We start from the raw sequence: 21066 nt of genomic DNA on the forward strand, positions 1-21066 counted from the left end.
ATACTATCAATTATTTTACAGTATATTCTGTGAAGCGCTTTGAGAAGTCTAGGAGACGTGAAAAACACTGTATCAAATGCAAGGATTATTATTTTATTTATGTTATGCTATGGGAATTTTTCACATTGTGGCCAACACTGAAAACTGAAAATAGTGTCTGTTTGATTCAGCTATTTTGTTTAAAACAAACTCTTACGTTCAGTTTTCAATTTTGAGCAAGTACTTTTTTGTAGTATTTGACTAATGTCACTCAATCTAAAATTTCAATAAAGGTTAAACAATTACCTATTATTTGGTGCAAGAACATTTAGTTTTGATTCAAAGGTACCTTGGAGAGTTCAATAGTTTTATTATCCAAAATAGAGAAGTGCTGGACATTCACAGCATTGGAAAGAGAAACATAAAATTGGAAACATACTTTGTGGAGCTGGATAGAATTACTAAGAGAGATCATCACTCTATCAATTTGAAATGCTAGTGGTTGGACAGTTGAGGCAAGAATTCACATTCTTTCCATTAGTCCTAATGAATCATCTAAAGTTTACTCATAAGTTCAGTAAAAATTGGCAAAATAGTTTGGCGCTGATATTGCAACACTTACATGTTTCTTTCCAGGTGAGTGTATAGAAAATTATTGGATTTCTAGGTGTCCATTACAAGTCTGTATTTTGTGATGACGCCTCTGTCTTGCTGATTAAATGTTTTTAGTTTAGTACTGCTTGTACTGGTGATGATATTAGTTATTTTTAATGTCTAGGTGAATATGTTGTGTAATATGTTATTGAAATGTTGCTATACTCTTTGTTGTATGCATTCCAATTTTCTTTTTTAATCTTCTGAAACGAATCGGCCGATACCAGATATGAGTGATGTTGCAAATAGTTGATAGATTCATAGTTTCAGTTCATAGTGTCAGCCTAATTCTATTTTAGCTTGTTGGGATCAACAACATTTAAGATGGTCAAAGTAAAGTATTTCTCTTTTTTGCAATCAATAATGCATTGACACCAGTTGCTATTCAACAATATGATAAGGCGATATATCAAATACAAGGATTATTATTATTGTTGTTTACATTAGAATAGTGTTCATTTATACAGGATTTTAATTTGCAGTAAGCTTCTTCTGCCTAAAATGACAGGTTCTATCTTGTATGAAATTATTCCGCAGATTTGTCCTAAATTTACTCCCTTTCAATTGCACTTGTTCTCTTACGATTTCTGCTTCCCAAGTATCTGCTTCTTGAATTCCTTAAATTCTCATCCACATTTTTTTCTGGGGCAGTGCATTCCAAAATGTTATCACTCTGCTAAAATAAATGAATTCTTGCTCCTTCAGTCGAAATCCATAAGTAACTAATATTCACCTACTGAAAAAATACCCAAGAACTTCATCTTTAACAACAACAGCTCGCATTTATATAGCGCCCATCACAATGGGTAGTGTCTGGGAGCCCTATTATGTCCTATGAAACATTTTGAGACATCCTCCCAATGTGAAAGGTGCTGTATATCAAATGTAAGTATATTAAGATAATTAATAATAAACCATGATAATGGCTTCAATGTTATGGTCCAGCTTAGATAAATAAAGATGGTCGAAGAGTTTCAGTTTTGCTTGAAAAAAACAGCAGATGGTGCTCCTGCTGTGTAACAACTCGTTTAAAAACATTTTAAAGTAAAACCTTTGAATCGGCTGCTATAATCCTGCCAATTGCCACCTTTCTATGTGAACTTGCCTGTAACTGCATGTTAATTGCAATCCCATATAATGCTGTTCTTAAAAGGTGTTGATGTTCCGAGTGGGGGAAATGTCAGATGTAAACTTGTAGCATACCATTGTGTGGTGTACCATGTTTATATTTAGTGCAGTCTTTTGCATCTGCAGTCATGTAAACACTTTTCACGCTTTTCAAATGTCATACTTCAGTTTGCCTTTGTTTACTGCAAGTTTTTGGAACACTTTGACTGCGTCAACTGAACGTGGCATCAATTTAAATTTGAGTTTTTTTTTACTTTGGAATTTTTTTGTAAACTGTAATGATAGCCTTAAAAATAAGGACCTTAAAATAAAATCTATATATACACTGAAATAAATACTTGAGATGAGAAGGATTTAGTGTATTTAATAGATGCAATGGGGAGCACTAGGATACCCAGAACTAATATGTAAAACAAATTACCCTTATTTGAGTCAATATTCTTATGATTTCCTTTCCTGTAGAAAGTGCATGATCACAAGCTTGTTATGAATAAAATCACAGGTATAAACTTGTGTCCTGAGACTTAGGTATCACCTTGGTTCAGTTGTTAGCTCTCTTTCCATTGAGTTATAAGATTACATAACTCAATTATATAACCCAAAAGCCGCTGAAACCCTGGTCCATGCCTTTGTCACCTCTCGGCTGGACTATTCAAATGCCCTCCTCGCCGGTCTCCCATCCACTACCATCCATAAAATCCAAATCATTCAAAACTCTACCGCCCGCATTCTCACCCGCACCAAACTCCACTCCCCGATCACCCCAGTCCTCACCAGACTGCACTGACTGCCTGTCCCAGAGAGGATCGATTTCAAGATCCTCACCCTTGTATTCAAGTCCCTGCACTCCTCTGCACCCCCCTACCTCTCTGACCTCCTCTCCCCTCAAAACACTACCCGTTGCCTTTGTTCCTCCGGGTTTGGCCTCCTCCTCATCCCCCAAGTCCTCTGCTCCACCCTCGGTGGCCATGCCTTCAGCCACTATGCCCTGAGGCTCTGGAACTGCTTTCCTCACTCCCTTCATCTCACTCCCTCTCTTCCTATTTTCAGGTGTCTGCTGAAGACTTTTCTTTTCGACGATGCCTTTGATCACCTTCCTACCCCTGGCTCGGTCCTGGGATCCATTACTGTGAAGCGCTCTGAAACGCCATTCTAGAGCACATGTCCACTTATAACATAGTTGTCAACTGGACTCTGTTACCAATTTTGGCCTCCTGCGCAGAGTGGCCAGCTTCCTGTGCACAGCATTGCAGGAAGCCAGCTGGTCGGCCTTGACCGCTCTCGTAAGTGGTTTTAGTGCTAGAAACATTTTTGATAGCAGTTAAGGCTGTTCTGCTGGCTTCCTGCTTGCTGCACACACGCTGCACGCTGGAAGCCAGCCAGGCTACGCAGTGAAACGGAAATAACGTCAGCAGTGGCGTTACTCTCAGAATTAGAGAAACAATCATTTTTTTCACTGACTGTTTATATCAGTAATAATAATAATAATAATCCTTGCATTTGATATAGCGCTTTTCTCGTCGGGAGGAAGTCCCAAAGCGCTTCACAGAACACACTGTAAAGTGAATTGACGGTATATTTGTGGGCGAACGCGGCAGCCAATTGCGCACAGCAATGTCCCACAAACAGTCGTAGATTGAAAATGACCAATTTATTATTGTTTCGTTTTTGGAGGGATTATTATTAGGCTCTGTGTGGAGTAAGGAAACTTGCCCAAGGTTTCGCCCTGTGCCTGGAATTGAATTCAGGTCTCTCGCTTGCAAAGCGAGTGCTCTAACCACTGAGCTACAGGACTTCAAAACCTCTGCATAAACTTTTGCATGCACGCTCTCGCGCAGTCTCTCTCTTTCGCACACTGTCTCTTGCGAACATTCTCTCATGCAGTATTTCTATCTTCAGCGTACTCTCTCTCGAGCTCACACTCTCTCACATGCACACTTTCACGTATTCTCTCTCTTGCGCGCACTCTATCGCGCATAATCTCTCACGTGAACCCTCTAATGCACAGACTCTTGCAAGCACACTCTCGCGCAGTCTTTCTCTATTCGGGGTACACTCTTTCGAGTGTCTCGAGCACACTCTCTCGCAAAAAATCTCTTGTGCAGTCTTTGTCCCTTCGGCGTACTCTCTCTCGAGCTCACGCTCTCTCACGTACACTCTCTCTTCAGCACACTATGTCGCACACAATCTCTCGCACACACTCTCTCACCCAGTCTCTCCTTCTTTAGCGCACCCTCTCTCGCAGACTTTCTCTCTTCTGCACACGCTTTTTCGAGCTCACACTCTCTCATGCGCACACTCTTGTGTGCACCCTCACTCGAACGCTCACTCGGGCGCACACACTCCTGCATGCACAACACTCCTCTTCGGCGTACACACTCTCAAACTCACATTCTCTTGCGTGCACTCTTATCATACGCACTGGGTCACGAACACTGTCTTGTGTGCACACTGTCTTGCACGCTCACTCTCTTGTGCGCATTCTCTTGCACACAAAACTCTCATGCGCACACTCTCACGCAATGACTCATTTGTGCATTTTCTCTCTTGCACGCACATTCTCTTGCGTGCATACTGTTGCGCAGTCTCTCCTTGGGGCACTATTTGTCTCGCGCAGTCTCTTCGGCGCACGGTTTGTAACGCGCAATTTCTCACGTGCACTCTCTCATGCAAGCAATCTCCTACGCGCACACGTTCGCATATGTGCACACTCTCGCGCAGTCTTTTTCTGTTCAGCGTACAAGAGCTCACATTCTCTTGCGTGCACTGTCATGCGGGCACTCTTACACGCACACTCTCACACAGTCTCTGTTCAGCACACACTCTCATGCACACATTCTCACACAGTCTCTCGCGCACACACTCTCGTGAATACTCTCATGCATTCTCTCGCACAAACACTCTCACGCACACACTCTTTTGGCACCCACAAGGTGTCAAGTTGGCTCTCCCCGGCTCGGCATCGGGCTCCACCATTGTTAAGCGCTCTGGGACACCGCCTGGTATGGAGGGCACTGTATAAATACAAGTTGTCGTTGTTAATTGTATGAACCCCAAACACTGTTATATCAGCAATGTTCTGTATATGAAAAGAAAAGGGGATTCTCCCAATGTTCTCGCACACAATCCTCGAGACTTGATTATTCATTCATCTTGTAGATGTTTCACAAGATGGCAACATATTTGCCAACAAAAACAGTCACTGTTGCCATAACCAGTGTAATAATAATCCTGCATTTGCTATAGCACCTTATCACATTATTGAGACATCTCAAAGCTCTTCAGAGGATATATTGTAAAGTGGATTGACTGTATTTTGTGGACAAAACAGCATAAAGCACTTTGGGACAATATGCCATATAAGCTACTATAAAGATGCAATATCTCATTATAGTCTTTTGCTTTAAATAGCATTTTAATGTTACACAAGGAAACTGGTGTAACAACCGGAAAGTGTCTGAGTAATTACTCCTGCAGTTGAGAGAGAGGGTTAATCTGGGCAATGAAGCTTGTGGTGCCTACTGAAGGTGTTGCTTCTTGATCACCTAACACAAGGTTCTGTGTGACAAGTTACTTGTTTACAGTTGCTCACACTAACATGGAGCACTGAAGCTGATGGCATCACTAAAAGTGAGTGAAGTACACCCATTAGGGGCAGTCAGCTCAAGTTTAGTTGTGGTTAGACTTTACGTAGGAGGCAAATATTCAAATATGCATATTTGAAATGAGAAATGAGAATTGGATGGTTTGCAAAGGGCGAGTACTAATACTCTGACCTTATGCTAAACATTGAGAAAATCACTTCATTTCTATTGATCAAGAGAGCTCCAAGTTGATCGGTTTACTATGGAGCTAAATTACTTTCTGGATCGCAGGCTACTGGAACTGAGATGTTGTATTGGCATACTAGTTTGGTAGGTTCCTTAGCATCTTACTTTTGTGTTCTTGAAAAATTGCCTTTAATTTATTTTTAAGGGTTGCCAAAGTTTAAATTTCCTCAATAGTTTTGTGGTATGCTGTAGCCTATCTCCTAGAGATTGTTCTTTTTTTTGGAAGAGAATTATAAGGTATGATTAATCAGTATAAATTATAAAAAGGATAGAGATCATTGACATGAAAACAAATACTATTTTTTTTAAAAATGGTTACAGCAGAGTTTTAGTCTGTATAAGGCTCTATATAAAAGCATATTTCATTCATTAAATATGCCATGTTTAAAGAAAATGTATTGCATAACATACATTAAATGCATATAAATGCATTACACAGATGTATTTAAATGCGCTGCATAAATGCATTATATACTTATTAATAGCATATTTTACAGCATAGTTTTTTTAAATAGTCTACTGAAAATGTACCATTTAAAAAAATTTACAAAAATTTAAATTTGAAAGTATGGTATTTTTTGCAGCTTGACAATTTAGGAAATAATCATCATTTTTTGAATGGTTTGCATTTTCTTTCTTGAAGGTCACTGCTACCCTGCGGAACTTGGCAGATCTACCTCAGTCTCGATCCAGATTCTTGAGCACTGGAGCTTTGCTGGAATTATGTGTGGTACTGGAACAACACATAAATGACAAAGATGTCTGTACAAATGTAGCCAGAATATTCAGGTAAAAGGAAACGAGCAACTGGCAAAAATCTTCAAATAATCAAACTGAAGCATGAAATATTCGGTTCCATTTTCTTCAGTTTTCCTTTATAGTCCAAGGAAAACAGAGCTAACTGTTGTCTACATTAGTAACAACATATTTTATTCTGAGTACAAACATTTAAAAAAAAACGTTTGAGGAACATTCGTAAGCCTGAATCATATTTCAACTGGATCTGAATTGATACTTGAATCAATTTAATAGTATTTAATTTACTAAGGGCCTTGTTTAAAGTATAGAAACTTAATTCTAGCCTCCAAATGAAGTACTTTTCTGTAAAAGAGAATGATAGTTTTCAAATTCCCAAAGGTTTGTAATCTCAAGCATGCTGCTGCAGGGAGACCAGACACTCCAGTGTCTAAATCACCAGTCATTCTTATGGACTGTCACTGGGCATCTATGAAACAGCATTGATGAAAGCATGGTAGCTGGTTTACATCTAATCATTTTGGCCAGGGAACAAGCTGACGGTGTGGCATGGGAAGATTTGAGCAGAGGAAAAGAAAAATACAAAATATTATAAATACATTTTTAGCATAATGTGAGCTTTTACAAAAATGCATGTTGTAATGTTAAATTTGTATAATTTCAGAAAGGGGGTTGCTGAGCACTGTGTACTGTGAGAGTTTAAATCTGTCCCAATGATACTTTCTGCACATGTACTGGAGTAACCAAAATTTACATTCAACTTGGTATTTTTCTGTTTTTCCTTCTTCAGTTAAATGCAAAAATAGATATGTTTGAAATGACCATTCTTTAAACCTCTTCCTTTACAGATTTCAAGATCAATTATTTAGTGCTACTTTACAGTTTTTCTTTGTGAAGCAGAAAGGAAACAACTAACATAATTCAACAATGCTAAAAATTAAATAGTAATACTAAATAGTACTATAGATAAGATTAGAAGTGGGGAGTATAAAGCATGTGTCATGTCATCCTCTTATAAAAGGGAAACTGATATTACTTTAGCAAATCAAAAAAATTGTGTCCAGCTTTTTCAAGGTCTAAATTAGAAAGTCTGATTGTAGTCAGCCCAAAGTGTAGCATCCAGCACATGCAGTACTGTCTATATTCATATCATGATGGGCGTTTTGCCCACAAAATACAGTCAATCCACTTAAAGTATATCCTATGAAGCGCATTGAGGTGCCTCAATGACGTGATAAGATGCTATACCAAATACAAGGTTTCATTTTATGGGCCACTGGCACCAGTATTGGGGGAAAAGGGGTCTATTTCAAAAAGATGGGCTCCACTTAAATCAGGCTGGGACAAATGTCCTAGTAAACCGAATACATAGGGAGGTAAATAAAGCTTTAAACTAGTAAAGTGGGTGGGGGGGATACAACTAGAAATAATCGCAAGCCAGCAATATTAAAAAAACTAAAGGTGGCAGAACAGAATAGCGAGGGAGATAAACAGAATAGGTCAAAGAGGGGTAAGAAGCTCAGTAAAGAAGATAGGGCATCAGACAGTAGGGGAAATGGTAGGAAATTAAAATTGTTATATCTGAATGCACGAAGCATTCGGAATCAGATAGATGAATTAAAGGCACAGATAGATCTAGTAGCCATTACTGAGACATGGTTACATGGAGATCCAGGGTGAGAGTTAAATATTCCAGGGTTTTCAGCTTATAGGAAGGATAGACAATGTGGAAAACGAGGTGGGGGGGTAGCCTTGTTAATAAAGGGTGGAATAAAAACAGAAGAGAGGAAGGATTTCAAATCAGATAACCAAGATGTAGAGACGGTATGGGTAGAATTACGAAATAATAAGGAGCAGAAAACATTAGTGGGAGTAGTTTATAGACCCCCAAACAGTGATCACAGCATAGCGCAGGGTATTAATCAAGAAATTAGAGAAGCAAGTAGCAAAGGTAATACAGTAATAGTGGGTGATTTCAATCTTCACATAGATTGGGAAAACCAAATCGGCAAAAGTAGGGTAGAGGAGGAGTTTATAGAATGTATAAGAGATAGCTTTCTGGAGCAGTAGCTGAGGAACCAACTAGGGACAGGCGTAACGAAACAGGGCTAGTCGGTAATATAGATATTAAGGCTCTAGGGCAGAGTGATCATAACATGGTAGAATTTAGTATTAAGTTAGAGAGCGATGTAGTCAAATCCGAAGCAAGAGTCTTAAATTTAAATAAAGCTAACTTTGCAGGTATGAGCGATGAATTAGCTAAAATAGACCGGGGAATTAGATTAATGGATATGACAATAGACCAACAGTGGCAAACGTTTAAAGATGTAGTGCATAATTCTCAGCGGTCACATATTCCCTTGAGGAATAAGAGTACCACAGGGAAAACAGTTCATCCGAAGCTAACTAGAGCAGTTAGAGAAAGTATAAAACTAAAAACAAAGACCTATAAAACTGCCAAAAAGAGTAGCAAACCTGAGGACTGGGAGTGTTTTAGGGACCAAAAAAGGAAAACCAAAAAGCTCATTAAGAGTGAGAAAATGGATTATGAGGGCAAGCTAGGATCATTACGACAGATTGTAAGAGTTTTTATAAATACAATAAGAGGAATAGGCTAGCAAAAGTAAGTGTGGGTCCATTATAATAATAATAATAATAATAATAATCCTTGCATTTGATATAGCGCTTTTCACGTCGGGAGGACGTCCCAAAGCGCTTCACAGAACACACTGTAAAGTGAATTGACTGTATATTTGTGGGCGAACGCGGCAGCCAATTGCGCACAGCAATGTCCCACAAACAGTCGTAGATTGAAAAGAACCAATTTATTATTGTTTTTGGTTTTGGAGGGATTATTATTAGGCTCCGTGTGGAGTAAGGAAACTCCAAGGTTTCGCCCTCTGCCTGGAATTGAACTCAGGTCTCTCGCTTGCAAAGCGAGTGCTCTAACCACTGAGCTACAGGACTCCATTACAGGCAGAGACAGGAGGAATTATAATGGGGGATAAGGATATGGCAGAATCCCTAAGTAAATACTTTGCTTCTGTCTTCACGTTAGAAGACACAAGATGTTTACCAGAAATAGAGATGAACCAAGGAGCTAATGATAGGGAGCAACTTAGGGAAATTTACATTCGCAAAGAATTCGCGCTAGAGAAATTGTTGGCATTAAAAAGTGACAAGTCCCCTGGACCTGATGGTTTGTATCCTAGGGTTTTAAAAGAGGTAGCTCATGAGACAGTGGAGGCCTTGTGTTTGATCTTCCAAAATTCTTTGGAGTCTGGAACAGTTTCCATTGATTGGAAGATCGCAAACGTCACACCACTATTTAAGAAGGATGGGAGAGAAGCGATGGGGAACTATAGACCATCTGTCTGACATCGGTGGTAGGAAAAATTCTAGAATCCTTAATTAAGGATGTCGTAGTGGGATACTTAGAGGATCACAATATGATTAGACAGAGTCAACATGGCTTTACAAAAGGGAAGTCATGCTTAACAAATCTTTTAGATTTTTTTGAGGCAGGCTAACGGTATGTTGGCATTTGTTACAAAAGGGTTAGAATATAAGAGTAGGGAAGTCTTACTGCAACTGTATAGGGCCCTGGTGAGACCGCACCTAGAGTATTGTGTGCAGTTTTGGTCTTCTTATTTAAGAAAGGATGTACTCGCTTTGGAGGGGGTACAACGTAGATTCACTTGGTTGGTACCAGGGATGAGGGGGATGAATTATGAGGATAAGTTGAGCAATTTAAGCCTATATTCTTTAAAATATAGAAGAATGAGAGGTGATCTTATGGAAACCTATAAGATTATTAAGGGGCACGATAGAATAGATAGTGGGAGACTTTTTTCCCTGTTTGGAGAAACTATAACCAGGGGTCACAGTCGTAAAATTAGGGGTAAGCCCTTTCGCACTGAGTTAAGGAAAAACTTCTTCACTCAGAGGGTAGTGAATTTATGGAATTCTCTACCCCAAAGGGCTGTAGATGCTCAGTCCTTGAACATATTCAAGACTGAGATTGATAGATTTCTTGTAGATAAAGGGATTAAGGGATATGGGAATAAGGCGGGTAGGTGGAGTTAGAATAGATCAGCCATGATCTTAATAAATGGCAGGGCAGGCTAGAGGGGCCGAATGGCCTACTCCTGCTCCTAATTCTTATGTTCTTATGTTCTAAGGATTATTATTACTTTCACAAGAAACCTGAAAATCCACCCAGCCTTAATCTGCAAAACCATTTTGTCTCAAAATGTAAGATTGTACAAAATTGGGCAAAATTCTGAAATTCAGTCTTGATTTCAAAGCTGGTTCTTTTTAAGACCCACAGAAAGTTGGCTTCCAAATTAAGCATAAATTAAATCATTATAAATATGGGAATTTATGAGGGGCTCAGCAATTAAATCTTTAAAATTTCAGCTAGTTTCACAGTTTCTGATAAGATTATGGAATTTAATAATGCTGTGGAAATTAGGAGAACTACGATCCGGTAAGGGTGATTTTATTTTAAAGTAATGTGCTCTTACCTCATTTAAAAAGGTACAAAATACTTTCCCCCATAATTCTGCTGTAGGCCTCTTCACTTGAACCATTTGAGTCAAAAATAAATTAGGTGCAGTGAGACAAGATGTGAGTCACTGCATTACTGGAAATAATTGGTGATGGTTTAATTTTTGTTTTAACTGTTGCCTGCGCTATTTTTGTTTTTCCTCGGTAGATTTAAAGTAATAATTAACTTACATCAGCTATTTAGCAATTTACTGAACAACTGTATGTCCCCATATGGTTGTAACTTTAAGAGGTTTGGTTCTGGTAAGTCCAGTTGCTTTTATTTTGTTTCTGACTAATGAGGAATAAGCATTGAGGCGTTGTTAAGAGTTTGTTGTTGTCATAACAAAGGTTGTTTAGACAAAAGATCAAACCTTTCAAGAACTTGTTCTTTATACAATTCAACTTTTTAATTTTCCTCATTTTCTCTCTCACTGCTACTCTACCAAAGGATACACGTATTTTATTTCTAAATTATTTAGATTATTCTAACTTTTCTGTTAGATCTTCTATGAACAGCCTCGTAGACTTTTACTATCAATTAGGGTCTTTCACTCCGAAAAGATCTATTGTATGTGTAGAGTATTACAGAAAGTGGATGTGAGAAACTCATTGATGTTAGCATCTAAATAATTCACTTTATTTTTCTCTGATTTACAGCAAGCTGTCAGTTTACAATGACTGCTGCTGTGCATTGTCTGAATGCTCCAGCTGTTACCAGTTATTTTTGGTTATTCTTCAGAGGCACCGAAAGAAGCAGGTCAGTTTTACCTGAAAATACTAGAAAAAAAATTACATTTTAAAATGCCTGTTATTAGATTGTAGTAATTTTAAAGTCTTTGTTCAAAAATGGTCTCCTGCCTGCCATTGAACTGCCAGACCAGGAATTTCATGTTGTTACAAACAAAGGCCTTTTCTGTGCTGATGCATTCTATGACGCCATGTAAGCAAGTGATTACAAATTGAAAAGATGAAGTTCATTCTGAATGGATTTTTGAAAAAAGAGCCATTATGTAATTCAGCATATCGCTGAAACCCCAAGAATATTCTGCTGCCATCTTTTCTACTCATAGAAATCTATAATAATAATAAAGTAATAATCTTTACACTTGATATAGCTTCTGCTGCGTCATGTAGACGTCTACGGTTTCATTTAAGATATTTTTCAAAGAATTGTTTGTCAAATTTGAAAATGCTTTAATGCAATCAAAGTTCACAGTTCCACAATATTTTTTTTCTCCATTCTTAGGATATAGTTGTTCGTGTTGTTTTTACTTTGGGAAACATGACTGCAAAGAACAATGTAGCAAGAGAGGAATTTTACAAGCTGGAACACAGTGTGGACACTTTGTTGTCTGTGTTTCAAATATATCACGAGCTAGATATTAAAGCAAAAAGCACCTTACAGAAAATGCAGAGGAAACGTGAAATGGATGAATGCAAGAACCAGAAGCCCTCTGAAGTCGGTGATGTCTTAATAAAGCTGATGAGAGTAATTGCTAATTTATCCATACACACTGAAATAGGCTCTGCACTGGCTTTAAACCAAGACTGCATGGATCTGCTTATTAAAGTATTAGGTTAGTACAGTATGCACTATGCTTCTAACTGGATTAAATTCACAGTTCATTCACATTATGGACATAATGCACTATTTGTAAAAAAAAACAATGTGTGGTTATGTTATACTTTAAATACTTCTTCAAAATAACATTGTGGGATTAATTCTGGTGCACCCATTCCCTCTTGTGAAAGTGAGATGGTTTGTTATACAGTAGAAAGAACATAGTCTCTAATGAGTTACTCTTAAACACTGAGCTTCTGTTCCAAATTATCGTATGTTACAAGGAGAATGAACAATGGCTGCTCATGCATTACAAGGTTGTAACACGCTGAAAAGATTTGGAATGTGTTTACTTGAATGGCTTATAGTCACGTGAACCCTTGAGTTTGATCCAGCTTTGAATACAGCATTGTTAATTTTTATAACGTATACATTTTAGCTTTTGTTGCAATTTCTGAGCTTTCCCTTGGAGTTTGTCTGACTTGGTATCTTTCTTTATTTTCACTAGCCAGCACCATTTTAGTCACTAAGTGTTTCTTTGCAGTTCCATGTAATTTAATCAATAGAGGGGTTGTTCTGCAATAATAGCACAATAAACTAGGGGTACAATGAATCTGCTAGTACAGTTGTGGCAGTTGACTGGGGGGACTGGTTTTCAGAGAGAGCGTTGCTGTGTGTATTATAAACCATTTGTTAGTCATTTAACAAAGAAAATACAAAAAAAAACTATTTTTTCAGTTGCTTCTATTTTTGCCCCTCTAGAAGTTGTAATTTTCTTTCTTTTTAAATAATTCCCATATCATTTGGGCCATCAGGACATAACTTGTTTTAGTCAGGTCGGAGTTTGGCACACATGCTGATCCACTGCTATGCTTAAGAGTATCCTGTTCCAGTTTCTGTTTGGCAATCTGAAGTGTGCGTACCTGAGTGGTTCGGACAACAGAAGTGAGGATTGGCAGAATCCTCCTAGCAATAGGGACCACAAAGTGCCTATTAGGATAGGGCTGGAATTTAAACAGCTACATCTGAAAAACCTACCTATACTCTACAGCTGACTAATTTAAGCCACTGTACCGCTAATCAATGTAAGGCACTGCAGAGCATTAAAATATTATTCCTCATTCACTAACAAAAAGCCCACTTTAGATGCAAGAAGACTTCCTCTTTCCCCACTAAACAACAACAACTTGCATTTATATAGTGCTCTTCACGCAGGGTAGGGTCCCGGAGCGGTTAGACGTGTAAAAGCCCTTTACGCCCATATAGTATTCATCCAGTAGCCTCATTTGGAATAAGTGACATTGACTCAGTTGATATCAAGTGGGATGAGACTTGGTTTGCTTGCTATTAACTTGTCTGAATCTGAATGTCTGCGAAAGCGCATTTGACTTATTTTCTCTATTCATTGAACTAGAATGCACATCAGTCGATGAATGTGAAGAACTGATGATCAATGCTGCAGCAACCATTAACAACCTGTCCTACTATCAAGTGAAGAATTCTGCTGTCGGGGCCAAGCAACTGCATATTGCTGAATGTAAGCTGATTGTTTTCTCAACTGCCATTGTCCAAAGGATCCATATTTCACTCTTTCCTTGTGTGTCTGTCCCAATGCTTGATAAGGCCAGCCAGCATAATAATTGCAATAATCCTTACATTTGATATTGTGACTTTCAACGTTTTAGAAAATTTACGGTAAAGTGTAGTGTTTGTGTATTTTGGAGCGAATGAGGCAGCCGATTTGGGCATGGCAATGTCCCAGGCAGGATGTGAATGACCAATTTTATCTGGAGGATTGTTGATCAGGATAACAAAGGGGGGAAAACCAATAGAAACACTGAGAAATCTATTTTATAACTGTTGCATAGACTGTTGTAGCTATTTCTTTGCTCTATTTACTGAGATATCTGGTGCGATACGTTGAGAAATGGTAGAGCAAAGATTCATTTTTATCATTCCCATTCAGTGAATTTCCAAACATGCCACACTATCTAAGTATTAGAGAAAGCATTGTGCTCTATTTCCTATTTCTATTATTACTGCTAGTTAATCTGTTCAAGTGAGGCTTGTTCACCATTAGATCACGTTTCTTTATCAGATTTTTATCATAGCTTCTATTGTTTGCAGCCACTGATGGATTTATTGGAAATATTAACTAATGCTTGGCTAGGGTTAGCCTTAAAGCCTAAAAACCTTGTTTAATTTACTTTTGTGCTCCTGATATAATAACCAAATAATGGCACTTTTTCTGTTATAGCAAATCTGTATTTATTGTTCTGCAGTGATGATGAAAAAGCTTTTGCTGTGTAACAATATGGATGCGATCTTGGAGGCTGCCCGGGTCTTTGGGAATATTTCCCGGTCTAAGGAGATCCGTGATTTTATTGTACAAAAGAATGGTAATGTGCTTGTACACTACAATCAATATAGATAGCAATAATGTAAATTATTCGCAAAAGTTCATTCCCACTTACATCACAACAATTTCTGTTTGATTTATTTACTGTTTAATTTATTTGATTTATTTACTCATTCTCAACAATGTTTTTAACTATAAATATGGTTATTTCATTTGCCACATTGCTCATTATAGCCCCTCTGCGTTAGATTGTGAAAGTTTAATCCAAATGTGTTTTTTTTATAAAAAACAATGAAGTCTGTTAACACTTTGTAGAGTATTTGAAGTTTGCTTAATTCAGGAAGAGCCAAAGTGATTCGAGAGTACAATATACAATTTGCAAATCATTTCTATGGTGCAAGAGGTAGAGGACACACAACTAACACTGACATCAGGTCAGATATTCTAAACATTTTAAAGGGCCCACCACATCAGTTACCGAGTCGTATCCTCATCAAAGAGAATACAATTCAAGGTCACGATTTGAGCAAAAGTCACAAATGATTTACTTTCTCACTATAGAACAAATGTTGCAATCAAACCTATGTTATGTACTATCAATAGATCAGAACAATACTTTCAGATACACCAAGGTAGCAGACAAACAGGTCACAGATTCAGTGTTGTAAAAGCAATTTCAAACAGACACTAGGAATTATTACTTCAAACAGATATTAATGACTGGATCAGGTTACTGGGAGGGTGGATGAGGCCAGGATGCTGGACACATTTAAGAATCAGCTTGATGTTATCAGGGGTGGATGGCAGAGTAGGTATTTGGACGGATTAGATCAAATGGGCCAAAGGGCCTTCTTCATCCGAACCTCTCTTGTGATTTGCTGTTTTTATGCTCTAGTGTCGTAGTGTTTATTGAGTTCTTAGATCACATTTAATTACAATACAATTGTATTAAGAATACAATTTAAACTTGAATATAACTTTTTGAAAACCTCAGCAAGTACTCTAGTTCTTTAAGAGATTATGTAAAGGACCCACGTTTCAATAGTTTTGAAACACAATAAATAATCAAGCTATTTAACTGGATTTCCGAACACAAAATTCAAAATCAAAGCCACTAATATATTTAGACGTATTTTTCACGTCTAATGCACACAGAGAATGAGTGGCATTCTGTACTGGTTGTGTATTAATAATAATAATAATAATACTTGCATTTGATTTAGTGCCTTATCACGTCTTCAGGACATCTTAAAGCAATTCACAGAATATATAGTAAAGTGTTGAGATTGTCTATTTTGTTTCGGCAGCCAATTGCACACAGCAATGCTCCACTAACAGTCGTGGATTGAGTGACCAAATTATTATTATTTAATTTTATTACATTTTTGAAGGGTTTATTACCCCCCTGGAAAAGTGATCTACCAATCGACAAACAACTGGATTCCTACTTACTGATGGGTAAACAGAGGAAAAATACCTGAAGCAATATACTAATGTGGTTACAAATACGTGGCAGTCACCAGTAGAGCAGGGCTTTCTGTAGTCAATATATAAACTGATGCTAGCGGGAATTTAATAACAAATGTAAAGTTGCAACTTGTTACGACAGCAAGAGAAAGAAACATTTCTTACAAAAGGAAACAGTTGATAGAATTATCTCTTTCCTATAGTTCCTGCACGGTCAAACTCAGGGTTTCATGGTATGTACAGGGTAACCAGACTGTCATATCTATCCTATTATCTATTAAAACATCTATCATCATTTCTTTAAGACTTATTAGCCATGGTATCATGACTTTTTGGTCTCCCTGTATATTGCTTTCATACATCGAGGCTCAACTATGCAAACTCACTGCTTTTCGGCCTCCCCAACTCCTCCCTTCATAGGCTGTCGATCATCCAGAACTCTGCAGCCCATGTCCTCTCCCGCACTAGGCTCTGTGACCCTATCACCCCCATCCTCACCAAACTCCATTGGCTTCCCATCACACAGAGGATACAGTTCAAGATCCTGGTCCCCACCTTCAAAGCCCTCCATGGTCTTGCTCCCCCCTACCTGTGCAACCTCCTAAACCTCTACCATCCTGCTCGCTCCCTCCGCTCAGTGGGCTCCAGCCTGCTTCATGTCCCCGGCTCGCTCGCCCCACTATTGGCAAACGGGCCTTCTACCACTCTGCCACCACCCTCTGAAACTCCATCCCATAGTCCCTCCGCCTCGACCCCTCCCTCACCACCTTCAAGACCCATCTCAAGAGACGCCTCTTCTACCGTGCTTTTGATCTCCCTGCTTTCCCCCTGCCCTTCACCCTACCCAACCCCTACCCCCAGCTTGGGCCTGTAACTCTGTCTGTCCAGCGCCTTTGGATGTCCTCTCGACGTGAAAGGTGCTATACAAATGTAATTTTGTTGTTGTTGAGGAGAAATATAAATATAGTCTCAGTTACAGATGGGAAAGACAAATTTATTCTCAACAAGCAGAAGTATGTGTGTACATCTGTTTGAGGGCTCACTGACTACAGAACAACTTCAGTGCATAATTGCGCAAGTTGAGTCCAGGCCAGTGGTTAGCAAGATTCCGCTGGAAAACTGGTATGGTATTAAAATACACAGATTTTAGGCAGAGCCATCTGTTCAACTAGAAAACACACAATCTAAAAATTAGTGCTTTTCTGCTGCAGGGTGTGTTTTGCTTCACTCCCTCAATTGATTGAGATTTATAATTTTGGTTCAAGGAGGTTGGGGAGGAAGAATCCTCTACTAAAATGATCTTTATTGTGTGTAAATCAGTGGACAGGTTTATGATCACCTTATTGGACGCCAAGCACCAGGATGTCTGTTTCTCCGCCTGTGGAGTTCTTATAAATCTTACAGTTGATAAAAGCAAACGAACCATATTGAAACAGGATGGAGGGATTAAAAAGTAAGTATATAAACGCCTTGATTTTGAGTTCTGGTTAACTAAGAATCTTACTAAACAGCTGATTTCTTGCAGATGTTTTCTGCCATCCTTGATAGTGGACTTTTAATTTATTATTCAAATTGGTTTGAGGAACAAAGCAGAAAAATACTGGTAATTGTTTTGTTTCTTGCCTGTGAACTACTTTCTATACAGAAGATTTATCGTAGAGTTGACTTTTAAGATAGTAGATCTTTCTCTTTATGAGGCATTTGTTAATTGAAGGTGTTGAGAGTAAACTGCTTTGGTTACATATTTTAGGATTCTTTATCCATAGAGGACCTTGAATAAATGAATTGTTCACTTTATTTCTTAATATTAATATCACATCATATCTAGGCTCTACTACGCCAACTCCCTACTTATCACCCTTCCCAACTCTTCCCTCTACAAGCTGCAGATTATCCCGAACGCTGCAGCTTTTGTTCTCTCCTGCACCGGGCTCCGTGACCCCATCACTCCCACCCTCACCCAGCACCACATCCCCCACTGGATAGAGTTCAAAATCCTCATCCTCGCCTTCAAGACCCTCCACGGGCTTGACCCTCCTACCTCTGTGACGTGCTAACTCCTATCAACCTGTCCGCCCCCTCCACTCTGCAGGCTGGGGTCTGCTTCATGTCCCCCACCCGGCCCAACAATAACAATAACTTGGATTTATATAGCGCCCTCCACGCCGGACGGCGTCTCAGAGCACTTCACAGTAACGGATCCCGGGGCCGAGCCAGGGGGAGGGGGAAGAAGATGACCAAAGGCGCGGTCGAAAAGAAAGGTCTTTAGCCGAGACCTGAAAGTAGAAAGAGAGGGGGTGAGGCGAAGGGAGTGAGGAAGGGAGTTCCAGAGGCTTGGGGCGTAGTGACTGAAGGCACGGCCACAGAGGGAGGACCGGAGGATTCGGGGGACGAGGAGGAGGCCAGACCCGGTGGAGCAAAGGCAACAGGCACTGTTGTGAGGAGAGAGGAGGTCAGAGAGGTAGGAGTGTGCAGAGGAGTGCAGGGACTTGAACACAAGGGTGAGGATCTTGAAATCGATCCTCTCTGGGATAGGCAGCCAGTGCAGTCTGGCAAGGACGGGTGATCGGGGAGTGGAGATTCGTGCAGGTGAGAATGTGGGTGGCAGAGTTTTGAATGATTTAGATTTTATGGATGGTAGTGGAGGGGAGACCGGCGAGGAGGGCATATGAATAGTCCAGCCGAGAGGTAACAAAGGGGGTGAGATATTGCGGAGATGGATGATGCGTCGGAGGTGGAAGGAAACGGTGCTGGTGAGGGACCAGATGTGGGGGAGGAAGGATAATTGGGGGTCAAACCTGACGCCTAGGTTGGTACGGGTTCGGAGAGTTTTAGGGGCAGGTCAGGTAGGTGGAGGAGGTGAGAACCATTGGCAGTTAGGCCTTTTGTCCCCACCCTTTGGAACTCCATTCCAATGCCTTCTCCTTGCTCCCTCCCTTGCCTCCTTCAAAGCAGGTCTCAAAACTCTCCTCTTCAACTGCACCTTCAGCCACCCTCCTACCCTCCACGCTCCCTGATCCCAACACCCTGCTCAGATCCCAATCCCTGACTTTCCAGTGCCTTTGGGACATCCTCCCGATGGGAAAGGCATTATACAAATGTAATTTTGTATTATGATAGTGTAACTATTAGCCTAATTCATTAAACATCTTATTTGTTTTAATGTGTTAAAACGTTTCTGTTTGCTTCCAGGTTAATTGATTGCTTGAGAGACTTTGGACCCATAGACTGGCAACTTGCCAGTCTGGTCTGCAAAACACTTTGGAACTACAGTGAAAAAATCACTAGTGCTGTGTTGTGCTTTGGAGAGAAAGAGACCAATGAACTTCTAGAGCTCCTTTCTGCATATTTAGGTATGAAATGAAGCTCAGGTGTGGCACATCTTCTGTGAAAAAAAATTTCAGGACAATATCCTGGTCGCGTATGATGACTGGTTCTTTTACATACACCTGGTTTGCAGGGTCGATTGGATATCAGAACAGAATGAGCATTTCCTGGAATCCATTTTATTGAATAGATTGAGCAATAGTAGTGAGGGCCAGAAAGAAGTCTGACCAGCTACATTCAGTGTTCGTTCAAACATTTAAAAAACATACCCCTCTAGAGCAGGCATATAATAATCCTTGTCCTCCTAAGCCTCTACCAACCTGTCCACTCCCTCCACTCAGTGGGGTCCAGCTTGCTTCACATCCCCCGCCTTGCCTGATCCACCATTGGTGGGCAGACCTTCAGCTTATCTGCCCCCACCCTCTGGAACTCCAACTCCACTTCGCCCCCTCCCTTGCCTCCTTCAAGACTCATCTCAAGTCCCTCCTCTTCAACCGTACCTTTGGTCATCCTTTTAACCCTACCCTCCCCCCGTCCTGATCCCAACCACCAGCTCGGGTGCAGATTCCTGACTATCCAGGGGTTTGGGATGTCCTCCTTACATGAAAGGCACTATACAAATGTAATTATTTGTTGTGTTTGATATAGCACCTAAGTACTTCACAAGATTTACTCTAAAATGTAGTGATTGTGCATTTGTAGGTAAATGTAGCAACAAATTTCCACACAGCAATGTCCCACAAACAACCATGAATGACTCATCTAGGGATTTTTTGGCTAGGAGAAACTATCTCCCTTTTACGAATTGTACCATGAAATCTTTAACATCCCAAATAATAATAAATTGGATGCATCAATCCAAGACTGTTTGTGGGAAACTGCTGTATGCAATTGGCTGCCATGTTTCGCCTAGAAAATATAGACAAATTCACTTCAAGGAATATTCTGCGCAGCGCTTTGAGACGTCTCAAAGACGTGATAAGGCGTTATATCAAATGCAAGGATTATCATTATTATTATCTGACAGGCAGATGGGGCGTTGGTTTAGCTCCTTATCTGAAAGAGACGGCACTTCTGACAATGGAGTGCTCCCCCAACAATACATTGGAGGGCCACCCTAAACTGATTAAGCTCAAAGTCATAATGTGGGCCTTGAACCCACAACCTTTTGACTTAGGTGCAAGAGTGGTACCACTTGAGCCGAGCTGATATGTATATGATTGACATTCCAACTCTTCCAATAAACTGCATGTCAGATGTCAAGTTGTGGAAGAGTCCCAATTTTCTCCACTCAATGCCATCAAAACAGGACCTGCAGCTTAACTGCTTCAAAGGATTTTGCAGAGTGCTCTTGCAGTTCAAAGGGAAGCGCAATCATTTTATTATTCTTACTAATCACCAAAATATTGATTACCGAACTACTACAACAACTTGCATTTATATAGCGACATTCA

General features: G+C 39.7%; 1 protein-coding gene across 1 annotated transcript in view; it reads left to right on the forward strand.

The window, feature by feature from the left end:
* Window positions 1-21066, forward strand: part of armc2 (armadillo repeat containing 2) — a 48560-nt gene that overhangs the window by 26704 nt on the left and 790 nt on the right. Inside the window, exons 11-17 of the mRNA XM_007892890.2 lie at window positions 6235-6380; window positions 11556-11655; window positions 12145-12475; window positions 13874-13996; window positions 14742-14858; window positions 17606-17738; window positions 19478-19638. Coding sequence (XP_007891081.2) covers window positions 6235-6380; window positions 11556-11655; window positions 12145-12475; window positions 13874-13996; window positions 14742-14858; window positions 17606-17738; window positions 19478-19638 — 1111 coding nt within the window. The remainder of the gene's footprint in view (window positions 1-6234; window positions 6381-11555; window positions 11656-12144; window positions 12476-13873; window positions 13997-14741; window positions 14859-17605; window positions 17739-19477; window positions 19639-21066) is intronic.

This window comes from Callorhinchus milii, unplaced genomic scaffold (genome assembly GCF_018977255.1).
Source record: "Callorhinchus milii isolate IMCB2004 unplaced genomic scaffold, IMCB_Cmil_1.0 Scaffold3, whole genome shotgun sequence".
NCBI classification, from domain to species: Eukaryota; Metazoa; Chordata; class Chondrichthyes; order Chimaeriformes; family Callorhinchidae; genus Callorhinchus; species Callorhinchus milii.